The sequence below is a fragment of the Macaca mulatta genome, chromosome 8, assembly GCF_049350105.2.
Source record: "Macaca mulatta isolate MMU2019108-1 chromosome 8, T2T-MMU8v2.0, whole genome shotgun sequence".
Taxonomy (NCBI): domain Eukaryota; kingdom Metazoa; phylum Chordata; class Mammalia; order Primates; family Cercopithecidae; genus Macaca; species Macaca mulatta.
In genome coordinates this window covers 11,536,184-11,562,462 of record NC_133413.1, presented here as the reverse complement: position 1 = coordinate 11,562,462, position 26,279 = coordinate 11,536,184, and the positions used below count along the sequence as shown (strand labels likewise).

At 36.4% G+C, this 26,279-nt stretch overlaps 1 protein-coding gene, 1 long non-coding RNA gene and 1 other non-coding gene across 4 annotated transcripts in view; all 3 read left to right on the top strand.

The window, feature by feature from the left end:
• The window catches only part of TNKS (tankyrase), a 227,584-nt gene that overhangs the window by 163,710 nt on the left and 37,595 nt on the right, over nt 1-26,279 (top strand). For both annotated transcript variants that reach the window (XM_077942368.1, NM_001261281.1), the window contains 6 exon segments: nt 1,622-1,793; nt 8,128-8,207; nt 12,385-12,530; nt 15,095-15,260; nt 16,690-16,909; nt 17,203-17,312. In XM_077942368.1, coding sequence (XP_077798494.1) covers nt 1,622-1,793; nt 8,128-8,207; nt 12,385-12,530; nt 15,095-15,260; nt 16,690-16,909; nt 17,203-17,312 — 894 coding nt within the window.
• LOC144330700 (uncharacterized) lies at nt 3,971-7,840 on the top strand. The gene is made up of 2 exons (XR_013397079.1): nt 3,971-5,680; nt 5,818-7,840. It is a non-coding gene; the product is annotated as an uncharacterized LOC144330700 (long non-coding RNA).
• MIR597 (microRNA mir-597) lies at nt 19,512-19,608 on the top strand. Its single transcript, NR_032636.1, has one exon. It is a non-coding gene; the product is annotated as a microRNA mir-597 (primary transcript).

Here is a 26,279-nt window from a genome sequence, read left to right as displayed (position 1 = left end):
GAATGGATAGGTCAAGCCAGTCTTAAGCATTTAATTACCACAGTTGAGGTGTAACATTAAATGTAGCAGTCTCTTTATTTGAGACAGTTTCTGTAACCTGGTGAAAATAATCACTTTAGTGCTGAACGTAAAGTATTTTTGGTGACATCAAATCATGTTCCCATGCTTTAACAAGCTGGATTGGGAGTTCCCATAACTATAATAGAATAAGTTAGTATGTTTCTTACCCAGTTTCCAGAAAAATGTTGATGATTTGAATGTTCACAATTTTAGGTTTTTCTTCTGTGCTGAAGAAGTAACAAAGAAATCAAAACTCCAGTTAGTTTGGCAGCTTGTGTTTTCCACTGATAAATGTTAATGGCTGTGCTTTTTTGTTGCTGTGTATCAGCAGTCATTTTTCTTCTGGCAAATGTGAGAGTTAAATATATTAGTATTTCATGGGAGTTTTGTGAAAGACCATCAACAATTTATATGAACCCTTTCCTGAGTAAGTACAACAGCCTTACTGGTAGTGATGAAAGATGCGACAGGGGGACCAGTTGTCTAATACCCTTTCTTTTCTTAATCTTGTATTTGATGGGTGTACACAAATGCTTTAAATAATCAATCAGCATATAATTGAGAATTTACTGTGTACCTTTAGCAGGACCTTTCTAGAGGACCCGGAAAGTCTGTCTGTAACATGCACTTATATTCTCAATAACCTTAGTTTAACTCAAACAAAAACTACCCCAGTATTAAATTTTATAAGACAGTTAAGTGCTAAATTGACATAGATGTTCAGAAAAGGAGTAATCAAAGTCTTCAAGAAATCAAGGAAGACTTCTTGGAGATGAGGAGACTTACACTGGATCTCAGAAGCCAGAAAGGCAGAAAGAAGGGTTTCTCCGAAAAGAGCAGCAAGCACATGAACATGGACTTTGGTCTGACTGGAGTACAGGGTGCTGATTAGGGTCTGCTGGAAGATAAGATGAGTCAGGTTTGACCAGGTTAAGAACATGATCCCAGTGTTTCACATTGTCTTAAGCAGTCTCACAATTAGCTAAATGATTCTTCTTCCTGTGTGTAACTCTTCAAAGCTTTAAAAAGGAGTGTTTGAATCCTCAAATCATTTTTTTGATTAAATGTGCTTGTAATTCAGTTAAGATAATATAATTAGCTTTATTATCTAAATTAGAAAAGAAATATAATCAACTACTTTGAGAGTCTTCGCTTACATATTCTGTTGTCTTTATATTCTGGGGAAAAGTTTGGTAAAATCCATTCATTCAGAAGAATTTGGTGAGCGTCTTCATTGTGGCAAGCAGTAAATACCAGACCAGAGTTGCTCCCTCCATAGACCTTACAGTCTAGTAGTTGAAGGGAGTAGCAGGAAATGAGAAATAGTCAGGAAAATGGTCATTCAGGGAAGGGACGGCATGTTGTAATTTTCAGTAAGGTGATCAGGGAAGGGTAACTAAAAAGATAGTTCTTCAGAATCAGTGAGCAAAAGTTAATAATATCTATGAGACTTTTTAAAAGCTTTGAAAGTTGATTGTTTTCATACGAATGTATTTTCTAAGATGTAAAAGGAAACTAAACTAGATGCTCAATTCCATGTGCCCACCGAATGGTTTTTCAGATGAATGCACTGGACACCCTTGGTCAGACTGCTTTGCATAGAGCCGCCCTAGCAGGCCACCTGCAGACCTGCCGCCTTCTGCTGAGTTACGGCTCTGACCCCTCCATCATCTCCTTACAAGGCTTCACAGCAGCACAGATGGGCAATGAAGCAGTGCAGCAGATTCTGAGTGGTGAGTTAAAATAGACCAACAGGGCTTTTTATGTTTTCTCTTCCATTCCTGCTGAAATACACAGACAAACTTTGCAGTGTTTACTTTGCCTGTAGATTTTCTCATGCCTTTTCTTGCAATTTAGCCTGTGGCCTTCCCCATCTCCCTTTTTAGGTAGGGTAAGTTAGGTGTCATGGGAAGGAAGCAAATACAGCTTTTAATTTTTTTAGGTTTAAATTGAAAACCTGACTCATGAGTGTTCTGATCAAAGATGACTTAAAACTCATATAAACAGTGTGGAATTATGGTAGCTATAAAATCTATCAAATAGAGAAAATTATAAATGATTCATATGGTAATGACATTTAATTAATTGTTCTTACCTGTGTAATGTTCTGACATACTTTTAAAATTCTTCATGACACTATTATAAAATTATCTTTTCTCTTTCTGGCCTTAATATATTTATAGGCCTGGCGTGGTGGCTCACGCCTGTAATCCCAGCACTTTGAGAGGCCGAGGCGGGCAGATCACGAGGTCAGGAGATCAAGACCGTCCTGGCCAACATGATGAAACCCTGTCTCTACTAAAAATAGAAAAATTAGCTGGGCGTGGTGGCACATGCCTGTAGCCCCAGCTACTTGGGAGGCTGAGGTAGGAGAATCGCTTGAACCCGGGAGACGGAGGTTGCAGTGAGCCGAGATCATGCCACTGCACTCCAACCAGGGTGACAGAGCAAGACTCTGTCTCAAAAAATAAATAAATAAATACATAAATAATAAAAATACATATATATAAAATCTTGCCAAATGTTTCAGTGTCTGCCTGGTATGGTGTTAGATATTTTAAACATAAACTGGTAAGAAAATAGATATTGGCTTCCTAAGTCCCAAAACTAGAGGAAGTAACACAGTCTACCTACTGACAAAATGATGAACTATAATCAAAAGAAATTTAGTGTAATTAACCTCTTTCCGAACCGTTTAATTTTGTCTGTGAATTATATCTGCTGTGGAATGAAATGACAAACCAGAAGAGTAAAATGTAGAAGGCTGTAGACTAGGAATCAGAAGTTCTGGTTACTTTTTTCTACCTACAGTCTGGTAGTTCTTAACTCTATCAGGTGCAGTGCCCGCTTTTTATAAAGAATGTCTTATGACATCTTCTTTAATATTCACAAGTGAAATTCATAGATAGTATGACCTAACTGTATAGGGACCTTTCCAGAAATCTATATAAATGCCCTAACTAGGCTGGGCGCAGTGGCTCACGTCTGTTATCCCAGCACTTTGGGAGGATGAGGCAGGTGGATCACGAGGTCAGAGTTCGAGACCAGCTTGGCCAACATGGTGAAACCCCCATCTCTACTAAAAGTAAAAAAAATTAGCCAGGTGTGGTGGCGCGTGCCTGTAATCCCAGCTACTTGGGAGCTTGAGGCAGGAGAATCGTTGGAACCCAGGAGGCGGAGGTTGCAGTGAGCCAAGATCGCGCCACTGCGCTCCAGCCAGCCTGGGCAACAGAGCGAGACTCCATCTCAAAAAAAAAAAAAAAAAAAAAAAAAGCCCTAACTATAATATAAAGGGAAAATTACAATAAGTTACAATAAAATAATTTATAATTCTTATGTAAATAGATTGGACATGACTGTATTAGAAGACAAAACATGACCCCACAAATTTCTACAAGGACCCCAAGAAATACAGGCCAGTCAGTTCGCTGGGCATGCTGGCGGGCTCTTGTAGTCCCATCTACTCGGGAGGCTAAGGCAGGAGAATTACGTGAACCTGGGAGGCGGAACTTGCAGTGAGCTGAGATCGCGCCACTGCACTCCAGCCTGAGTGACAGAGCGAGACTCCGTCTCAAAAAAAAGAAAGAAATACAGCCCAGTCGAGAATCACTGCTATATGATGCAACAGGGACCCTTCCAGAGCTTGTAGAGATCATGATATGTGTTTGTTATTATAGGTAGATCAGAGCTAAATAGCATAATAAAACTAATTGTACAACACTGTGAAAACTATTGATGAGGATTTATTTTCCTCATGCTAGGTCGTTCGTAGATAGGGATCATTCTACTTCAGCTTTAATGGTGATCTTTAGGCGGGAAGATTTAGAAGGAAATCTATCTAGCGTGTCTTCACTATCAAAATAAGATCCAGCTGAACAAATGAAATTTCCTATTATAAATAAGATCCAGCTAAACAAATGAAATTTCCTGTTATAAATTTCAAGTTCGAACTCAAAAAAGAAAAAAAAAAAAGACTTTGACTTCCTGTTTCTATAGAGTGATAGAACATTTGCTTAAAGAAGATATTACTCCTTGCCTAGGAAATATTTCTTCCCTCTCAGTAAATTCTAATAATTTCTAAAAGTTGTTTATTTTGTTAAAATTTCTAAATTTTCTCATTTTACTGAGAATCACTTAGTACCGAATTTTAGTTTTTGTACGTTTTAACCATAAATCAGGCAAACACATAGCTTTGCATCAAATTATGTGCATAGTTTTTAGAGATAATTAACAAAATGGAGAAGAAAGTATTGAATAAATCAAGCATATTAGATCCATGTAATGCTTTTAAAATGTCTTCTAACTGAATGCAGTTAGAATATATGAGTTCTCGCAAAAGATAAAACTAAATACTGAATACAAATGAAATATTTTTCTTCGATTATTTTGATAAATCTGCTTTAAAATTGATTTTTGAAATAAGACATTATATAAGTAATTAAATGCTTAATTTGGAACATGCAGAACTTTTTAGTTTAATTCTTTATTGAGCTGGAAAGCTAATACAAACAAAAAATACATATAGGAAAATTTTGCCATCCAAAAGGTTATTTATTTTTTTTTTGTAATGGGAATTGTTTCTTATTTGAAATAGGATATAAGTTTTTAAACTAATATTTTTACCAGGAATTTGTATGTCTCCGTAGACTATGGACCATGTTTTAGCTAAACTTTTTAGTTATCATTTAGTAATCCAATATCAGGTTATATCTATAATGACTTCTGAAAGAATGTATTAATATCAGTCAAATAAGATGTATATTCTGGATAATATTTTATGAGATTCACTTAAATACACTTGTTAATACCAGATGTGAGATCTACTTTAGAAACCTGCACTTTCAACTCCCAAGTCTGTAATTGCCAGAGTTTACATTAATAAACTTTTCATTATAAACTGCTGGCAATATTTATGTCAAAACTAACATCAATGTAAAGAAAACAAGCAGCTTTTTATGAATTAGCACTTTAAAACATTATTTCAAAAGATTTGATTTCTTTCTCTAGACTTGCTCTTTCCAATATGGTAGCCACTAGCTACATCTGGCTACATTTAAACTAATTAAAATTAAATAAAATGGAAAATCCTTCCATTAGTTACACTAGCCACATTTCAGGTATTCAGTAGTCACACATGGCTAATGGCTACCATAATAGCACAGATAACACTATTTCTAGCACCACAGACAGTTATTTTGGTCATTTAAGTTCGATCTTGACCTGAATTCTTGTGATTGTATAACCCAGTGTGGGAAAAGCATTACTTTCATCTACACAAGTAAAGATTAGGCTTATGATAGCTAAATTAAACACTGAAACACCATTTACAGTGGCACATTGAAATAAGCCACTAAGACCTGTTGCCAGTCCAATAGTCTAACACTGACCAAACTACCAGTCTATAAAAGATGTTTTTAAAAATAGGCTGCCTTCTAGCGCTTCCAACTTTTTAAAAACTCTAATGAGTCAGAATAAGATTGGAGACAAAATAAGAAGCCCATCTTTAATCTCTGATTCTAGGTGACTATAATTTCATGTTCTACAGGCTGAGCATGGTGGCTCACTCCTATAATCCTTGTACTTTGTGAGGCTAAGGTGGGAGGATTGCTTGAGCTCAGGAGTTCAAGACCAGCTTGGGCAACATGGTGAAACCCTGTCTCTACAAAAAAACTTTTTAAAAATTAGCCGGGTATGGTGGTGCATGCCTGTGGTCCCAACTACTTAGGAGGCTAAGACAAGAGGATCGCTTGAGCCCAGGATTTCAAGACCAGCCAGGGCAATATACTGAGACCCCGTCTCTAAAAAAAGAAAGAACTAAACAAATACATAAATAAATGTCATATAAACAAACCCAGCATACTTATAAAGAATTTTACTAATATAGTACTTTGCATACCAGCTACTCTTTCACTCATGTTCCTTTTTTAATTTCATTTTTTATATCTTTTTAAATTGTGCATCACTTTGTACAAAGTTCCTGGGCTGTATATAAGTCATTTCATCTAATAACATTTTTCACATTAGTTCTAAAAATAAGTCTATCCTAGGCCTATTCAAGGTTTATAATAGGTGCAGGTCTTTAAAGTCTATATAGTAATTAACCAATGTTTTAAACATCTTTACTTTCTCTTCTTTAACCAGGACTAATAATTCTTTTCTCGTAGTTCCAGAAGCATTCTTATATTTGCTTAAGACTTTTTGGTTGATTGGAAAATTATACTCTTTAGTAGACAGTCTGCATCAAGATATGTGTTCCAATTTCAAATAGTTCTTAGATTTCAAAAATTTAGCCGTATTAAATGTATCCTTAAAGTGCTATCATCTAAAAATACTGTCATAACTCTATATATATAAAATAATTGTCTCTTTATTTTGTTGAAATGATAAACTAAAAATATTACCTGTAGATATTGAAAGGACATATCAGTGAATTTTGTCAATTCCAGAATCACTGTCACAGAGACATAATATACACACAGCATCTTACCTATAAATGCAGTAGTGTATGTGCACACTTATAATGGAGACTAATGAGACATGAAAGAACAGAATAAGAGCAGCCAAAAAAAGAGCTGATTTGACAGACACATTGAGCCCAGTACATAGTGGAAATCAGTCCAGCAAATGCTTTCAGAATGTTCTGTATGAAAAGGAGTATAAAGATGAGCGAGATTTGGTTCCTTTCCTCGACAGTTCCGCAAACTAAAATGTAATATCACTCTTTAAAATAATTCAAAGATTTACTTTGTTATGTGAAACACTGTCTTTTTCCCTCCCTTAACCTCAGCATTCTACCTGCTATTATGATCAAATAAGTAGTTTATCTTTTACTGAAGAATCGTCATAACTTATTCTGTGAAAGCCACTCTCTCCTGAAATGTAAAACCTCTTCATAGCATCACTTGATCTTCCCACTTGGACAGTGGGCTCAAAATAGATGTCTCTGACCATAAGGTAACGCGGTCTTCGATCTGAAAGGTTTTCAGCACTCACTTGCTAAGGGCAAAAACGGAGCTGTTACATGATTTGTCCAAAGTTGTAGATTATAGAGCCCAGTCTAAAATGTAGGCCTCCTGGAGTGCCATCCTTTTGTGTTACGTCTGTGTGCTCATTCTAAAAGCCACACTTCATGTACATAAACATACTTTTGGTTGACATAGTATAAATTGTTTTCTTTAAAAACTTACTTTATTTGGGTCAATGTGAAATGAATTTTCAGTTTATTTATATTGGATTAATCAAAATAATAACTCATTTGTTAGCCTCTACACCTAACAGCTCAATTTAATTATATTCTATTTAGCATTGCTGTCATACCTCCAATTATACAAACATTGAAAGTTGCATTTTCCTAAAGCCATTCAATAAATGTGAATTAAACAAATGTCTGTATTTAGTAGCCCTTTTCTGCTCACTGATTATACTTGATGATTCTGACTCCAAGATGATTCTGACTTTAAGAGTAGTACATTGAGACTACAAGAAAAATCAAGGCTGGGTGCAGTGACTCACATCTGTAATCCCAGCACTTTGGGAGGCTGAGGCAGGAGGATCACTTGAGCCCAGGAGTTTGTGACCAGCCTGGGCAACACGGTGAAACCTCATCTCTACAAAAAATACAAAAATTAGCTGGGCATGGTGGTGTACACCTGTGGTCTCAGCTATTCGGGGGCTGAGGTGGGGAGGATTGGTTGAGCCTGGAAGGTTGAGGCTACAGTGAACTGTGATTACGCCACTGCACTGCAGCCTTTGTGACAGAGCAACTGTCTCAAAAAATAAATACATACATACATACATACATAGAAAAATTAAACATTAAGTACTGAAAGTTGTGTGGCTTCCCTAGGTTTATATAACAAATTTATGGCAAAGGTGTGCTACAACATTTAGTAAAACCAAACTAAATGATTTTCCCTCCTGAACTACTTTGCGATCCCTCAAGAACCATTTTTGTTTCCAAAATGAATGCAGTTGGAATATTTGAGTTTGGAGATATATATATATATATACATATATATATATATATATATATATATATATATGAGTTCTTTCCTTCCTTTTATGCAGAGAGTACACCTATACGTACTTCTGATGTTGACTATCGACTCTTAGAGGCATCTAAAGCTGGAGACTTGGAAACTGTGAAGGTAAGTCAGTGCCCTTAATATCTGGGATAGCACTGTTGAACTTTGCTAACCAATTCATTTTTAAGCTTCTAAGTGTATCTACTCAAATACAAGCAGTAAAAGGATGAACAGAGTCATGGGCAGGAAAAATCTGTACTACTACTAAGGAATTCCCGGTATGTGCCTTATATTTATAAAACCATTTATATGTATGTGTGTGTGTGTGTATATATATAGTTAGATAGATAGATAGATGGATATATACATACACACACATATACATGGTTTTTAGTAATTTTTCTTCAGGTTACATGAAAGCTTTTTAAATTTCACTTACATTAATTAAAGTGTTACTATTTTTGGCCGCATTCACAAAATAAATAAACTAGATCGAGCCCAGACATTAGCAGGATGACATTTGAAACAATATTTCTTGATCTTTTCTCAGAGATTCACACATTTATTCTAGGAAAGCATTCCTGTGATCCCTCAACATTGGAATTATTCATATGCAGAAGATAGATTTTTTTTCCCTGCGTAGCTCTACTTGCTTAGAAAATTTTATCAGTCTGTATTTGTGGTATAGAAACAATGGTTGTGGTTTTTTTTTTTTCAAATATAGTTATATTCTAATACTGAATATGCTTTTTTAAAACACGCGTTTCCCGTCTATAATCATTCACTTAGGGATGAAGTTAGCAAAAGTTTTTTTGTTTGGAGGTTGTTCTTTTGGGGTTTGTTTTTTGTTGTTTTTTAAGAGCCAGGGTCTTGCTGTATTGCCCAGGCAGGCCTCAAACTCCTGGTGCTCAAGCAATCCTCTTGCCTTACCCTGCCTGCTATCCACGTAGCTGAGACTACAGGCATGCACCACTGCACCCGACTTTGCCTTTATTTTTATAGAAAAGTTAATAGCGAATTTGCTATTGACAGTCATAGTACTTTTTTACAATGTACTGTCAACTTTGTCACCTCTTCTTAAGCAAACTTCGTTTTTGCGATTTTAGCAAACTAATTTTAGCCTTCTTGATAACATATACTGGTTGAAAGTGACGGTAAACACATTCTGAGCTCTGTTGCCTAGAAATTTTATTTTTGTTTTGATATGTGGGCACTTCCAGGATCACTTCCAACTTAAAATAGTATCTAAGTTATTTAAAGAACAATAGTAAATTTTAGTTGTGATAGCCACTAGGGAGAAATTTTTATATTGACTTAAATCTAAAACTATATATTTTTTCTTAAAAATACTTCACTTGAAATGTATTCTAATAAAAGAAAATTCTTAAAGATGAAACGATTAGGCTTCCTTTCAGAACATGATCATCTCGGTGCCAGAATTGTTCTATGTGCTTATTATAATTAACACATACTTTATTTTTAAAGTGCACAGTTTTAAATTCCATGTGTTTTGTACATGATAGGCAGATATATACTACAGCGTTTAGGTCTCTTAAACAATCCATTCACAGTGAAGGGCAAATTTATTTTGATTTGTGGAATGGAAGTAGCAAAAGTAAACAAAGCAGCACAAATTGAGAGAGAATTAGGCCTGATAAATTTCTTCTCCAAGAGACTTTAGAAAGTATTAGAATTGAGGTATTAGAAGAACAGGCTGCCTGCTGAATAAAGCATTTGAAATTATGAAAAGTAGGTAGGAAGGATGTAAAATTACATTGGCATTCGAAAGAAAACTGAAACAGATAAAGAATTTCTAAATCTTAAAAATCAAATATTTAATAAGCAGAATGGGCTTCTATTTCTGTAGCCTCACAAATTGAGTTGTGTTTCATTCCCTATTTATTCCTATTTTGTCAGTATTCTCTGCTAGAAGAATAATAGAGTTAATTTAGAATGTGAGAACCAGTGGGGGAAAGCAGCATTAGGAAGAAGCTTCAATCATGTCAGACTCCATAGAGGGTGTTTACTGTCAATTTTTGCATCTTTTCTTTTTGAGTTATGTATTAATTTATTCGTTTTTATTTAATTTGTCAATTGTGCTATTTATATATTAATATAGCCACAGACTCATTTGTCATGAAAAGATATTTGACCTGGCCAGATGACAATGGCTCTTCAGATTTTAGAGGCTGGTGCATTTCTGTATGGAGTTGATGAGATTGTGAACTTGCCCTTACCACCCAGACTCCTTCCTGTCGTGTGAAAATTACACCACTTTAAAAGAGCTTGTTTTTATCCTACCTGTGTGAAAGCTTCTTGTCTTAGTCTATTTGTGCTGCTATAAAAAAAAATACCATAGACTGGGCGATTTCTAAGCCATAGAAATTTATTTCTCTCAGTTCTGGAGGCTAGGAGCGGGTACTGGTTCCAGATCCAGGTACTGGTAGGCTTAGTGTCTGGTGGGGACCCTGTCTGTCTGCCTTCAAGGTGGTGTCTTGTGGCTGCCTCTTCTGGAGGGGGCACATGCTGTATCCTCACGTGGCAGAAGGCGGAAGAGCAAAACGGCCAAATGCTGTGTGAAGCCTCTTTTAGAGAAAGGCCTTAAGCCCACATTCAGGAGGGAAGAGCCTGCATGACCCAGTCACCTGCTTACCTCTATTGCATTGGAGATTAAGTTTCAACATGAATTCCAGAAGGACACAAACGTTCAACCCGTAGCACTCCTACTTACTCTATCCGTAGAAATCTTTCAGGTTCTTAATTTCTATGTAATAATAGCTTATTACAGTGGTGGAAGTGGTAGCAAAATTAGTGAATGCCTGAAAATCCCCAAAGACCCTGCAATCATCCTTTATAGCCTAGAGTATGCATGCTATTGTCTGCTCCTCTTTATTTGCTTTTTCTAATTTTCATTGCCTTTCTTCTGATCATTTCCCTCAAGTTGGATAATTAGGAAAGTAAGCAATGATACATGATGTAGTACAAAGACCAGGAGGTTAAAAATCAGTAAAGCAGGGTTTGAGTCTTTATTCTACCCCTTACCAACTATTTGAAAAGGATGTCACTTAACCTTCATCCCTGATTTATTTATCTGTAAAGTTAATTTATAAATTAACCTCCATCCCTGGTTTGTTATCTATCAACTTCATAGATAATAATTTCCTCACTGAAAGAATATGATACTCTTTTTTTTTTTTTTTTTTTTTTTTTTGAGACGGAGTCTCGCTCTGTCACCATGCTGAAGTGTAGTAGCACGATTTCAGCTCACTGCAACCTCTGCCTCCCAGGTTCAAGTGATTCTCCTGCTTTAGCCTCCCGAGTAGCTGGGACTACAGGCGTGCACCACCATGCCCAGCTAATTTTTGTAATTTTAGTACAGACGAGGTTTCACTATGTTGGCCAGGATGGTCTCGATCTCTTGACCTTGTGATCTGCCCACCTTGGCCTCCCAAAGTGCTAGGATTGCAGGCGTGAGCCACCACGCCCAGCTGATATTCTTTATAAACTGTAAATTATTATTCAGCTATTATCATTACTCACTTACTACCACCGGTGATATAGTCTTTCATTCCTTACGTGGCATCCTGCTGCTTTGTAAACAAATTGAGCTTACAATTTAGATTGTGCTGAAATTGAAGCATTCAGAGAGAGATAAGGAGACACCGAAGAGATTAGGGGGACATCTCTGAAAGAGATGGAAGTAAAGCCCAAAAACTAGGGTATGATTAAAAAACCAGTTTAACTTGTAAAGGTAAGCAAACATTGCCCCAAAAGTCAAGTAAAGACCTGTTGACTACATAGCTTTGCTGTAGTCAATCAAAAGACCGAGGGAGAGGCCCAGGCAGAAAAATAATTTTTCCAGAGCCTTTTTGCTCGCTTGACTCACATTAGAGAAGACAAGAGCTCTCTAGTTACATAGTCAACTGAGGTTGGTGTTAGCACAAGCAGGTGTGCCATGACAAACAGTATAGCGTATCTCGGGGAGGAAAGACAAAGATAAAACAGTAAGGCAGTGTTTGCATTGAAAATGCTTGCTTTATTGTGGGTTTTTCTATTTGATTCTGATTTTGGTCAGGAAATGTTGAAAAACATTGATTTGCTCTGTATATAATAAATATTTGTAGTCACTGTAAAGCGTAGTGCTGATTTCTAGACATTTGTATTGTTTAATCTTTGGAAATAAATATTGATTAGAAAATTATAATTTATTTATCCAAGATGTTGCACTATTTGGGGGCAAAACCTGTGAATAAATAGTAATGTTTGTTTTGTGTTTGTCTCTGTGTGTGCACCACGAAAGCAACTTTGCAGCCCTCAAAATGTGAATTGTAGAGACTTAGAGGGCCGGCATTCCACGCCCTTACACTTCGCGGCAGGCTACAACCGCGTGTCTGTTGTAGAGTACCTGCTACACCACGGTGCCGATGTCCATGCCAAAGACAAGGGGTACGTGTTAGAAGTTAGCTGTTTGGTAGTCATTCTCTTCATGCTTAAAAAAATTTTAAATATTTTTGAAGTCTTAGATTTTTTTCTTTATTAAAAAAGGAATCCTCATTTTTTTGTTTAAAACATAAATTAAAACATAGAAATGTCACGCCTGTAATCCCAGCACTTTGGGAGGCCAAGGCGGGAGGATGAACTAAGGTTGGGTGTTCGCAACCAGCCTGACCAACATGGAGAAACCCTGTTTCTATTAAAAATACAAAATTAGCCGGGTGTGGTGGTGCACGCCTGTAATCCAGCTACTCGGGAGGCTGAGGCAGGAGAATTGCTTGAACCCAGGAGGTAGAGTTTGTGGTGAGCTGAGATTGCTCCGTTGCACACCAGCCTGGGCAACAAGAGTGAAACTCTGTCTCAAAAAAAACCAAAACAAAACAAAAAACAGAAATGTGCCAGGCGCAGTGGCTCACGTCTGTAATCCCAGCACTTTGGGAGTCCAAGGCGGGCGGATCACCTGAGGTCAGGAGTTTGAGACCAGCCTGACCAACGTGGTGAAACCCCGTCTCTACTAAAAATACAAAATTAACCAGGCATGGTGGCACGTGCCTGTAATCCCAGCTACTCGGGAGGCTGAGGCAGGAGAATCGTTTGAACCCGGGAGGTGGAGGTTGCAGTGAGCTGAGATCACACCATTGCACTCTAGCCTGGGCAACAAGAATGAAATTCCGTCTCAAAAAAAAAAAAAAAACAAACATAGAAATGTACAGTATAGAAAGTGAAAATTTCCTGTCAGCCCACCTCCTGCTCAGAGATACAGCATTAAAATGTTGAATGTATTCCTCCAGGTACTGTAAATGCATAGACTTGTCTGTGTGCTGTGGTGGTGGTAGTGGTTTTTAACACAAATGGTGGTACCATCCTATACGGTCTGCTTTGCAGTTTACTTTTTCCACCCAATAGTGTATCTTGAATAGTGTTCCCATATCAGTACTTAGTAGTCTCCTTCTTTTAATGTTTGTATATAGTATTTTATTGCATTATATAAATTTTGTTTTTTGTTTTGTTTTGTTTTTGAGATGGAGTCTCACTTTGTCACCCAGGCTGGAGTGCAGTGGCGCGATCTCAGCTCAATGCAAGCTCCGCCTCCCGGGTTCACACCATTCTCCTGCCTCAGCCTCCCGAGTAGCTGGGACTACAGGCACCCGCCACCATGCCCAGCTAATTTTTTGTATTTTTAGTAGAGATGGGGTTTCACTGGGTTAGCCAGGATGGGCTTGATCTCCTGACCTCGTGATCCATCCACCCAGGCCTCCCAAAGTGCTGGGATTACAGGCGTGAGTCACCACGCCTGGCCTTATATGAATGTTTTTATATAGTCTGTAAGTTATTGTTTATTCTTCTTTTTTGCTATTAAAAATGTATAGTCTCTTCTAAAAAGAAGTCATCCATCCCAAAGTCATCAGTATTCCTAGAAGCATAATTTTATTTTTACTAATTCAGATACTCTATATTTTATGTTAGTTTGTTAAATTATTTTAATTTGTCTAGACAAAGCCTAAGGCAGCTACTTAGAAATGTGAGAAAGATATTTTAACTGATAGGAATTCCCGTGTTGTGAGTTAATTTCACATCATCTCAAAATAAGCCAATAGCTTTCTGTGTAATTACATAGCAGTGCACAGTAGAATTAAACTGCACGATTTAGGCCTCATTGAACTATTATGTATTTATTTATCTTTTAAAAGGGACACATCAGACATGAATATTCACTAACAATATCACTAGTGCTTTCAAAGTGTTACAGTGTATTGGAGAGCAAGCAGCATTTGCTTCTATTGCTCATTTTAACACTTAGCATATTTCATCCCAAAACTAAAAAAAAAAAAAAATGCACTCAATACTTTGCTTCTGCCATGTGTTAAGTTCGACATTTTGTTCTTTTGATGCACTCTTTTGTGGGAGCATCTTTTTGTCCTTTTAGAATGTCAACTGCTTACTGATCAGAGCTTAGACTCCTCTCAGAATAGTTTGCCCGTTTCTTATCTGAGTAGCACTTACAGTTGACATCATCATTTTTCTCACTGAATACTTTTCTGAATTACCTGGATTGTGAATTTTCATTGTTTGGTACCTCAGTATTTAAACCTCTGCACGGAAGTCACCACTGAATCACCACTATGATTAAACCACTATGATTCAATCACCACTATGATTTAAACAACTTTTTACCAAGATAGAACTTGCCTAAATAAGTTAATTGCATTATATTTTTTATAAGTAAGCATACAGTTTTCATTAGTAAAACTCATAAAGATAAGGATTGCTGTGAGTATATATCCATCCCCAAGAAACTTAGGAAAAAGTCTTTACATTGAAAGGACATTTTTGAAATTACTACTCCTTATTTACAAATGGATAACTATATCTTAAAGAACAGAGGTGGGTGTATTTCTTTTTGAGCAGTGTTCAGTATAGTCAGTACCGTAGAAGAATGGTAGTATTTTTATTATAAGAATCATTTTAACTCAAAGATTTGTTTTATAACTTTAAAATAATTTTCTTTTGCTTAGTGGCTTGGTGCCCCTTCATAATGCCTGTTCATATGGACACTATGAGGTGGCTGAGCTTTTAGTAAGGCATGGGGCTTCTGTCAATGTGGCGGACTTATGGAAATTTACCCCTCTCCATGAAGCAGCAGCTAAAGGAAAGTATGAAATCTGCAAGCTCCTTTTAAAAGTATGTAGTTTAAAAAGTTATGAAATATAGACTAATTGTATTTATATTTTGGTTGTTACTTGAAAGTAAGTTGGGGTATGTTATTCTATTAAGAACAATACTGCTGTAAAGACTGCTCTCATTTTCTATTTCCCCGAAGACTGTTTATGTGGTACGATACATAGCTTAATATCTGAAATGGTTTGATTAAGTCCATGTCATAAAAATTCATCAAAGTAGGTTTTACAAAGAGCTGAAATAGTTTGCATTGCTTATCTAGTACTTATAGTATTAATAACAGAAAAAATTGTACAGGAGAAACAAGCTTTTCAATCTAGTTGGTTTTTTTTTCCTTGTTGGCTATTTTATTATTGTTAACTAACTCATTCTTCATTAGTAAACATTAAACATTTTATCTTTTAAGAACTTATTTTAATAACAGATTTTTATTAAAATATAAGATAATCTCTAGACAAAGTTGTTCATATAGATTTGAGATACATGTAAAAGAGTAAAAACTAGTAGTTATATGAAACTAACTATAATTTATGCTCACTTTAAGTTAAAGTATATTTTTAAAAAATGACCAGATGTGTATTTATGAGATTTTCTCTTGCTTTTTTTTAACTACAGAAAAAAAAAATTGATGTGTTTAAATAAAATTCTTCTCCCTTCACTTTTATGATATCAAATATGTTCTTATGAATCTTGAGAAAAACACAGTATCTGATACTCATTTTTATTATCACTGGTTGGTAAGAAATAACTTCCAAGTCATTGTGAATCCATTGTCCAACTTGACTTACAACTAATTTCCTCAGTGAGCCCACTACAGTTTGTGGCCAACCTATAATAAAAATTACTGACTTCTATTTACTTTATTTAATAGATATTGGTAATTAAACTTTTAAAATCTCTAATTTTAATACCTTTATATCTAATTTCATGGTAGATGTTAAGACTTAGGATAAAAATATTAAAAATATTACCAAACTTTATCTAAAGATGGCCTTTAGAATTAAGTCCTTTTTTACCAGCGTGTCTTACTCTCTTCTTTTTCATACCTACTGAGTATCTTTATGTAATTGAATCTGGTCAAAATTAACATCCATGCTATTCTTCAAAGTAAAATAGGTTTCCAAAGACAACTTGGAATCAGAGAAAAAGTATATTAAACAAGTTATCTCAAAGATACTTAACAGTCTCCCTACTTTATCATCACCATTGATCCTGAAGCTTTTACTGAGTAGTATTAATAGTTAGAAAGCTGATCCATTATATTGCTAAGTAGGAATTTTGCAAAGTGTTTTTCAAAATGCATATAGCATAGATACCTTCCCCTGGAGGAACAAAGGTAGAGTAAATTAAGTACCTACCTACCTACCTACCTACTTACTACAGAAAGATACTATAGAAAATACAAACCCCATTTGGTTTTTCTTCTTTGTAGCATGGGGCAGATCCAACTAAAAAGAACAGAGATGGAAATACACCTTTGGATTTGGTAAAAGAAGGAGACACAGATATTCAGGACTTACTGAGAGGGGATGCTGCCTTGTTGGATGCTGCCAAGAAGGGCTGCCTGGCAAGAGTGCAGAAGCTCTGTACCCCCGAAAATATCAACTGCAGAGACACCCAGGGCAGAAATTCAACCCCTCTGCACTTGGCAGGTGAGCGCCCCCCAGTGCCTCCACGCCTCCTTTTCCTTTCTCGGACACCTGATACAGTGTACTAAAAGATGAAAGCCATGCTGAACATAAATGGGACTACTTAGTAAAATGCTGTTGATTGACATAGTTTTGTATAATTTCTTATTGTGAAGTCCCTCCATTATGAGATAATAGTATTAACTTTTGAAGCAAAAAGTATTAAAACCTTAACATTTTCTGGTCCTTATTTTATATGTATGTATTTGTTTTCTTTTAAGCTGACACGTTTCCTGTATTTTTTTTACTCTAAATAGCAGGCTACAATAACCTGGAAGTAGCTGAATATCTTCTAGAGCATGGAGCTGATGTTAATGCCCAGGACAAGGGTGGTTTAATTCCTCTTCATAATGCGGCATCTTATGGGGTAAGCATACTAACGTTGAAAGCTAGAAAACTGGCCAGGCATGGTGGCTCACGCCTGTAATCCCAGCACTTTGGGAGGCCAAGGCGGGCGGATCATGAGGTCAGGAGATCAAGACCATCCTGGCTAACACGGTGAAACCCCGTCTCTACTAAAAATACAAAAAATTGGCCAGGCATAGTGGCAGGCGCCTGCAGTCCCAGCTACTCGGGAGGCTGTGGCAGGAGAATGGTGTGAACCTGGGAGGCGGAGCTTGCAGTGAGCTGAGATTGTGCCACTGCACTCCAGCCTGAGCCACAGATCAAGACTCCATCTCAAAAATAAATAAATAAAATAAAATAAAATCTAGAAAACTTCCCTGGCATTTACGACTTTGTTAAATGCATACTATGCGTTAAGTGAGTAGATATCTAACTAATAGCATGATTTAGCACAATTTTAATCTTTTGTTCAGAGTTTTGGCGTTTCTTCCCAGCTAAACTTAACTACCTTTTGGCCAACAATCATGCTTTTTATTGCTTTTTGGTCTCAGCACATTATCAAGCACAATAATAGGCATGTAACGGGTGTTCAGTTTATATTTGTCAATAATATAATATAATATATAAAATAATATAATAAATATCAATTTCTTAACTGTACTCCAAGTAGATTTTAAAAACTATAAAAGCTGTGCGACTGTTATACAGCCATGGAAAGTATGGTGGCTTACATTTATCTTCAGCACCTTAAACATATTCGAGTAGCCAGGCACAGTGGCATGTGCCTGTAATCCCAGCCATTCAGGAGGCTGAGGTGGGAAGATCGCTTGAGCCCAGGAGTTCAAGGCCAGCCTGGTCAACATAGTGAGACCTCATTTAAAAAAAAAAAAAAAAATTAAATGGTTGAGCAGTTGATATATATGGTTTCATAGAGTAGGAATTACTAGCTAAAACCTCCCAGTGAAAGTCCAGAGTTATCCTTTCAAACACTATCATCAGTTGTAAGAGGAAGAGAAATGGATTGCAGTGCCTTGATGCCATATGTCAGAACTGACTGAAAGTAACTAAGGCTCACTCAAGCCTGATGGCTCACGGCAGAAATAGGAGGAATGCTCATGTGCTTGACAGTTCATCCACTTAATCCCTTCTTGACTATAAAAACCCACAGATGCCAGTTCATACATACCAGGTGTTCTCACAGTTGGAATCACTATTGATAGAAGGTGGTTTCTAGATTTGCAAAAGCCTGACAAACTGTAAGTAAAAACCAAACCAAACCAACCACCTTGATTACCATATTCTTCCTCCTACTGCCTTCTCCCTGGCCCTTCGTAATGAGACTGTCATCTCTCAAGCCCATTCTACAAAGATCTGTATGACAAATCGGAGTGGTGATACTTTTAAGGAAAGCAACAATCCAGTTTTCTAAAAGAAAATTATGCCTCTAAGTATGATATAAATTAGTCAAAATTATATTTAATAAGTATTAGTACTGAAATCATCTTGAAACTACAATATTTAAAGTTATCTTTCTAAAGATGAGTAATCTTTTATTAAAATTCATATACATTTTAACCTTCCTTCACATAAGGCTCTCAATTTCTCTGAACAACAAATACTTCTACCAAAGACTTGGCATGCTAAATATTTGCTGCTAACATACTACATATACATTACATGTAATTCTTGACCCTTAAGTTATAACTATACATGTATATCATTTGGATTTTATTATAATTTTCAGCACTTCTTAGCATAATTGTTCTCTTCATATGGTATTCTACTAATCCTTTTGCTTGGCTTCAGTTAAGAATTTATAAAGCCAATGGGATCAGTAGAACTGAAATTAGATCTTTTATCTTCTCTGTAAACCTGCTATGAGTAAGGACAGGTGGTGGCCATAGAATTATAGTAAAGCTTATGTTAACACTGTCAACTGTGTAGACTACAGTAGATCCCATACATTGTGGATGTAGGGAAGTTCTACTCCATTAGCTTGCACCTTTCACAGTCTTTATAGCAGTCACGACGGATAAGAAAAAGAAAAAATTTATAAAGTATTTTACCTTTTGATCCTCATTCTTCTCATGGGCTAGCGTTAAGATGTGTTCTACTCCATTAGTCTTCACCTTGCACAGTCTCTATAGCTGTCACAGAGGATAAAGAAAAGTTAATTTATAAAGTAAGTATTTTACCTTTTGATCCCCATCAGTTAAGATGTTACTTACTCTACATGTGTGTCACTTGACGACCACTGTGAAGAGAGTAAAATGTACAGTGGTTCTCTTGGGGCTCAAGCGTAACGTAGAGTGCTGGTCGACCTTGTTCAACTTCATGTTCCCTTGAGGCTGACTTGCTGTCAGCTGAAGAGAGGTGTAATGCAATCAGTCTCCCGACCAGAAGTCCACTCTTTCATTTTCATAAACTTAATTCACCGTCACCCGTAACTCCCCTTCTCCTTTTCTAACTCCAAGTGAAAAAAAATAATGAATACTTTTTTTCACTATCTCTTTTTATGTTTGTTAAATCCCTACTGCTTAGCTGTTTGTAAATGAAGGTAACTTACTGAGGTGAAAGTGAACAAAAAATTCTCCAGGCTATGTAAAGGGCATTTGATAGAGGTTTTGATCAGCCTGGTGCATCTCATCCTTGTACAGAAGAAGGCAAATGGGCTATATAATATGTTTATAGCAGGTATTTTTACCTCATTGTGAGGGTGGATTGAGTCACTCAAAAATTTTTTCATGTATTAAACTTGTAAATTTAAAACTCAGGCATCCGCGAGTTGATGACTATCACTTTTTTGACAAACTTTCACTTTGGTGGTTTCTAGACCTTTTTTTTTTTTTTTTTTTTTGGTCAGATACATGAGTGTGATAATACCTTTTTTTTGTTTGTTTTTTAACATGGGCAACCCACTTCCCTCAGCCATCTCACATGACCCACAGTGACTCTCGGTTGGCATTTTCCCCATTCAGAATCTCTGCTCTGCAAAATAATTTTATTTAATGCCACTTGTAAAACCTATAATATAATCTATTATGAGTAACCAGTCAGTAACCATATTAAGTCAGTATTTCTCTTAATCTCAATTAATAGACTTAAAGTAAGGCTAGGCATGGTGGCTCACATCTGTAATCTCAGCACATTGGGAGGCTGAGACAGCAATATGGTTTAAGACCAGGATTTTGAGACCACCCTGGGCAACATAGTGAGACCGTATCTCTATATAATTATATTTTACATAAATATTTAAAAAATAAATATTTATAAATAAATATTTAAAATATAATGGATTAAGGAGTATTTATTTGTACTCCTTAAATATGTAAGTATACATATTTAAGGATATATATATCCATATATATATTTAAGGAGTACTAATAAATACGTATATTTGTATTTTTAAGGAGTACTAATATTAACACAATATAAAAAGTGTAAAAAGCTACATTGTCTCCCCTCAGCTAAGGAGTAGAATAATAGAAACATAACTATGTTTCTATTATTTGTAGATTGATAAATCTGTGTATCTTTCAAAAGTTCCTTTTTATTCATTCTATCCTGCCTTGGCTGGACATTTTAATGAAATCATAGGGCCCCAGTCTACATTTCTATTAGGATGGCAAAACACTGATTATTTTATATTCATCCCATGAATTTGATGATGCTTGAACTAGCCTGGCCACATATAATCATTTTGTGGAGTAGATTTTCTGTGGCATATCATCTGGAATAGAGCTTCTATACTGAAAATTAAGCAATATATAGAGCAATTGTAGGTATAGTGTTACCCAGGGATCTCTACTTAAATAATTTCTTCTTCCTAATATTATTCTCTTTCCCATTTTCAGCTTGGAAAGAAAATGGCTCTTGTGTTTTAGTCTAGCACACTCTGCAGGCATCTGTGGTTTAATGGAGAAAGCTGAACTTAGAGTCTGAATATCTGGGATCTCATCTTTCCTCTTCTGTTTTATAACCCAGTAGTCTTCAGCAAGTGCCTAAATTTTTCTCATCTTCGGTTTTCTCAGTAGGAAAAGTTGGATTCCAAGACCTTCTTTCCAGGTTGTTGTAATGATTAAATGAGACCGTGCATGTGGAAATTCCTTTATCTAATGTAAAGGATTATAAAAATACTGTTATTATAAAATAACTTGCTTCATGACTGGGTGCAATGGCTCATGCCTATAATCCCAGCACTTTGGGAGGCTGAGGCGGGAGGATCGTTTGAGCCCAAGAGTTCAAGACCAGCCTAGGCAACATAGCGAGACCCCATTTCTACCAAAAAGTATATATCTATCTCTATATCTATATATATAGAGAGAGGTATCTCTATTTCTACCAAAAAGTATATATATATCTCTATATCTATATATATATAGAGAGAGAGAGAGATAGATATAGAGAAAGATATAGAGATACTAAAAATTAGTAAATTCCTCGCTTCCCACAGCCTCTGTACTGAGCCAGTCAGAATAAGGGCTGCATGTCACTCTTAACATCTCACAGCCTTAGGAACAATCTATATATTTGACTGGCTCAGTACTGTATTAAATAAACACAGATTAATTGACTGGCCTGAGGATGAAATAATAATCTGAGGTAGCTGTGAAATTACATAGTTCTTTACTTATACAGTTATTTCTTGTTCATTATTCCTTCATACATGTTTACCTTTTTTCCGCTAGAGAGCCCAGTCTGCTCTGTGTGTCTTTGAGCCTTTTTTGTATAAAAAGAACCTCAGTTTTTCCGAATGGAGAAAAAAATAAATATTTATTTAAGAAGCATCAATAAAAATTACAAGTTGCATGAGAGCTGATATTAGTGGTAGTGTGCCTTACTGTGTTGGTGTTCTTTATATAACAATGCCTTGTATTATATTTGAATGCATGTTTACGCAAGACAGTTAACTTTTCTGCTAGTCAGTAAATGGCATTGATACTTATTACGACGAAGCATGTAAATTTATATCTTACAAGAGTAAATCAGTTGGCTGATACATTTTCTCTCAACTGTTTTTATTTTCCAGTGCTTTCTCTAAAATGGATAACATCTGGGGAATTTTCATGACATAATTGTAATAAAGCATCTACACAGTTAAATGGCTTTAACTGAAGCTAAGCACATTTCTCTTTCCCCTACTTCCCACCTTTTTAAAATTAAAGGCTTCCCAGTCTTTTTATGTTGTATTTGTCATTTAAAGCATTTTGTATTGCAGCTGGATTCTGAAACTATGTTAAATTGTCTGTTTCTCCTGGAAACATTCCAACAGAGATCAGTTTCTTTTCTGGACCATCTAGTTCAGTACTTTGCTCTTATATATTGTGTTGAATAGAATTGAACTGCTATTTATTGGATTTGTCAGCCTTAAATTCTAGTTACTATTTTTGCCTCTGTGGTATAGCTATGTAAAAGAATTAAACAGCTTAAGAACTATATTTTTAGTCTATTTGGGTAGTAATATACTCCTTCCTGTTCATTGTTCTTTCAGACATTTGTCAGAAAATTTCACAAGCATGTAATTGGTTTGTCCAAGCATAAACTATAACTTCAATATAAAGAAAGCTTAGTAATGCATACTAGATAATACAATTCATTTTATACACATATACACAAACATGTAATTTTCCTTGGACTTTTTGTAATTTTGGAAGCCTGTGTAAATTAGTCTACCAAATGATATTATTCTGCCAGTAAACACGGGAGTTCAATAAAATTAATCATCAGAAACAGTTTAAATAGCTTGTAACCTCACTGGGGAGAAGCTTGAAATTATTCCGTGCTTTTGGGTTAACTTAACAAAAATTACTGTCTTTTTTCAACATACAGCCTTTGAATAAGGGAGATAAATTACTAGGTTTGGTTTTGTTTTAGGTGATTTTGATAATACCACAAGTGGTACCTCTGTTTTCATCTTTTGTGTTAGAAAATTTAAAAATAATTAAGCTATAGAATTAATTTTATAGTGATAGTGTAATGCCAGAAGAATCACCAAACATATCCTGTTCTGAGAAGCCTTAGTCTGATTATACTGCTTTTTTATTTTATTTTTTGTTTATGGGGTGTTTTGTTTTGTTTTGTTTTGAGATGGAATCTCACTCTTCACCCAGGCTGGAATGCAGTGGTGCAATCGTAACTCACTGCAACCTCCGTCTCCCGGATTCACGCGATTCTTCTGCCTCCCGAGTAGCTGGGATTACAGGTGTGTGGCGCCACACCCAGCTAATTTTTGTAATTTAGCAGAGATGGGGTTTCACCATGTTGGCCAGGCTGGTCTCAAACTCCTGACCTTGAATGATCTGCTGGCCTCAGCCTCCCACAGTGTTGGGATAACAGGAGTGAGCCACTGCACCTGGCCTACTTTTTGTTTTTTTGGCAGCTTTTTACTTTGTATTATTAGAGCAAATGTGGAAACTTTCCTTAGTAGTTGACTGATCTGTACTTTTCTTTTTAGATAAATGTTCTTCACTTCGTTTTCAGAAACTACTATTTCTAAAATTAGGAAATACAGATATTTATATTACATAAAGTTAAATACTACCTCCGAAAAAGTGCCAGTTCTTTTTGAAGTGAGTGTCTTCAAGAGTGCAGGGAAGACAATGATATTTTAAGGAAGATAGAAAGTGACACGCATTTAGTAGCACCTTGGGAACTTTCTTGGCCTTCCCTGTCTTTTTCCATTCTCATACATGTCTTCCTTAAAAACCTCAATGTATGGTAGTTGAGCAGCAGCATGAGTTAGAAATGTATTCTCAACAGATAATGTGCTTTTGAGTTAATTATCCAAACTGACCAAGTTATGCCTGGAAATGTGTCTGTAAGGGACATAAATGTGCCAATTGCACCGAATTATAGTATATTGGAGTTGAAATGGATCTCAGAAATAAGTGGTAACCAGCCTAACATCCTAAATGTATTTATAGAAATATACAAGTTATTTTTAATATTCCTTTTTTTTTTTTTTTTGAGATGGAGTCTCACTCTGTCACCCAGGCCTGAGTGCAGTGGCCGGATCTCAGCTCACTGCAAGCTCTGCCTCCCGGGTTTACGCCATTCTCCTGCCTCAGCCTCCCGAGTAGCTGGGACTACAGACGCCCGCCACCTCGCCTGGCTAGTTTTTTGTATTTTTTAGTAGAGACGGGGTTTCACTGTGTTAGCCAGGATGGTCTCGATCTCCTGACCTCGTGATCCGCCCGTCTCGGCCTCCCAAAGTGCTGGGATTACAGGCTTGAGCCGCCGCGCCCGGCCTATTTTTAATATTCTTAAAAACCCTATCTGTTGAATCAGTAGTGCCTATTGTGTAATTGATTGTCTTAGCTTATTTTATAAGGATTTTTGAGAAGAAGCTGAAGCCTTTTGCTATATGGAGCTCTTTCTTGAGTGAACCTGGTCTCCATGGAACTTGCTCCTATATTGGCTTTTATAGTCCTGCTCCTTTATTGTTCTTCTCCAGCTTCCATTTTTCCTTTTGTCTCCTCTGAGGATTTTTCTTCCACTCTCCTTGTCCAAAATACTGTTGTTTTCAAGGTTTTATCCACCTTGTAATTACCTTTCTGTATTCCTTTCCTTAATGAGCTCATTTGTCAAGTAGCTACAACTATTAATCCACTATTCCATTTCATAATCTCCCTGGAGCCCCCAGCCCCAATCCTCAGCCCTTGGTAGGTATTGAGCAGATGCTGGTTAGTGGGTGAGTGGCGGGAGAGTGAGTGAGTGAATGAATGAATTGATGCCCCCTTGACTGTGCTCCAGCCTCTTCTGACAAACCATCTACAGAATGTCTTTACTTGGAGGTTTTACCTCAGAAGGTGCCTACTATCTCAATGAGCCTTATCTGAGAGTTTCATACCTACTTCAACTTCCTTTTTTTTTTTTGAGATGGAGCCTTGCTCTGTTACCCAGGCTGGAGTGCAGTGGTGCTGATCTCAGCTCACTGCAACTTCTGCCTTTTGGGTTCAAGCGATTCTCTTGCCCCAGCCTCCCGAGTAGCAGGGATTACAGGCTTGCACCACCATTCCCAGCTAATTTTTGTATTTTTAGTAGGGACGGGGTTTCACTATGTTGGCCAGGCTGGTCTCGAACTCCTGACCTCAGGTGATCCGCCCACCTCAACCTCCCAAAGTGCCAGGATTACAGGCGTGAGCCACCGCACCCAGCCCCTACTTAAACTTTTACAACTCAATTTCTGTTAATAGTTCTATCTTATTTTCTAATCTTCTAGATTCTCCCCTCCTTCCCCCCTTCCCAGAAAATGTAGTCATCTTTGACTTTTTCTCTTCTGTTGTGAATTTGGCTTTCTAAACCCAATTTCTTTTCTTTCAAAATTTCTCAGATTTAGCCCTTCTTTTCCATTTTTCTGTAACTGTCAACGGTTCAGGGTCTCATCACCTCACGCCCAGGTTATTGGCATGTCTGCTGCTAACATTTCCTCCACCCCTCAATCATTTAGACATAATAGACCAATTTTCATAAAATGTTACGTTGCTTTTTCAAAGGCTGAAGCAAAAACATTGAGAATCTTTGAGATGAGTATTTCAGTAAATCTGATTGCATTAGGTTAGAAAAGAAATGGGAAGATAAGAGAATCAATGTGAATAGAATGCGTGTTTGAAAAGTTTGGCAGATCGATTAGACCATTAACAGAAGACTTGAATTAGGTACTAGTTTCACTTTACAAAACGAAACACCTTACATCATATTTGTTTTTAAAATAAAGCTGAATATATTAGAAGGATGAATTTTTTTGAAAAAAGCCCATGAACAGTTACAGGATAATAGTATAGTTGTGTAATTGAGATTTTAAAGGAGGCAAGAAAAGATGGAGTCCAAAGTGTAGGTAGAAGACTGAAATTCTTTTTTATTTTTTAGAAGAAACTTCTGTTAAGGATGAAAATGGAGACATAGAGGGAGTGAATTATTAAATAAAAACAAGTATACACGATGGTGCTTTACCAGATGATCTCATTCTTAATCTTTGTATCCTTTTCTT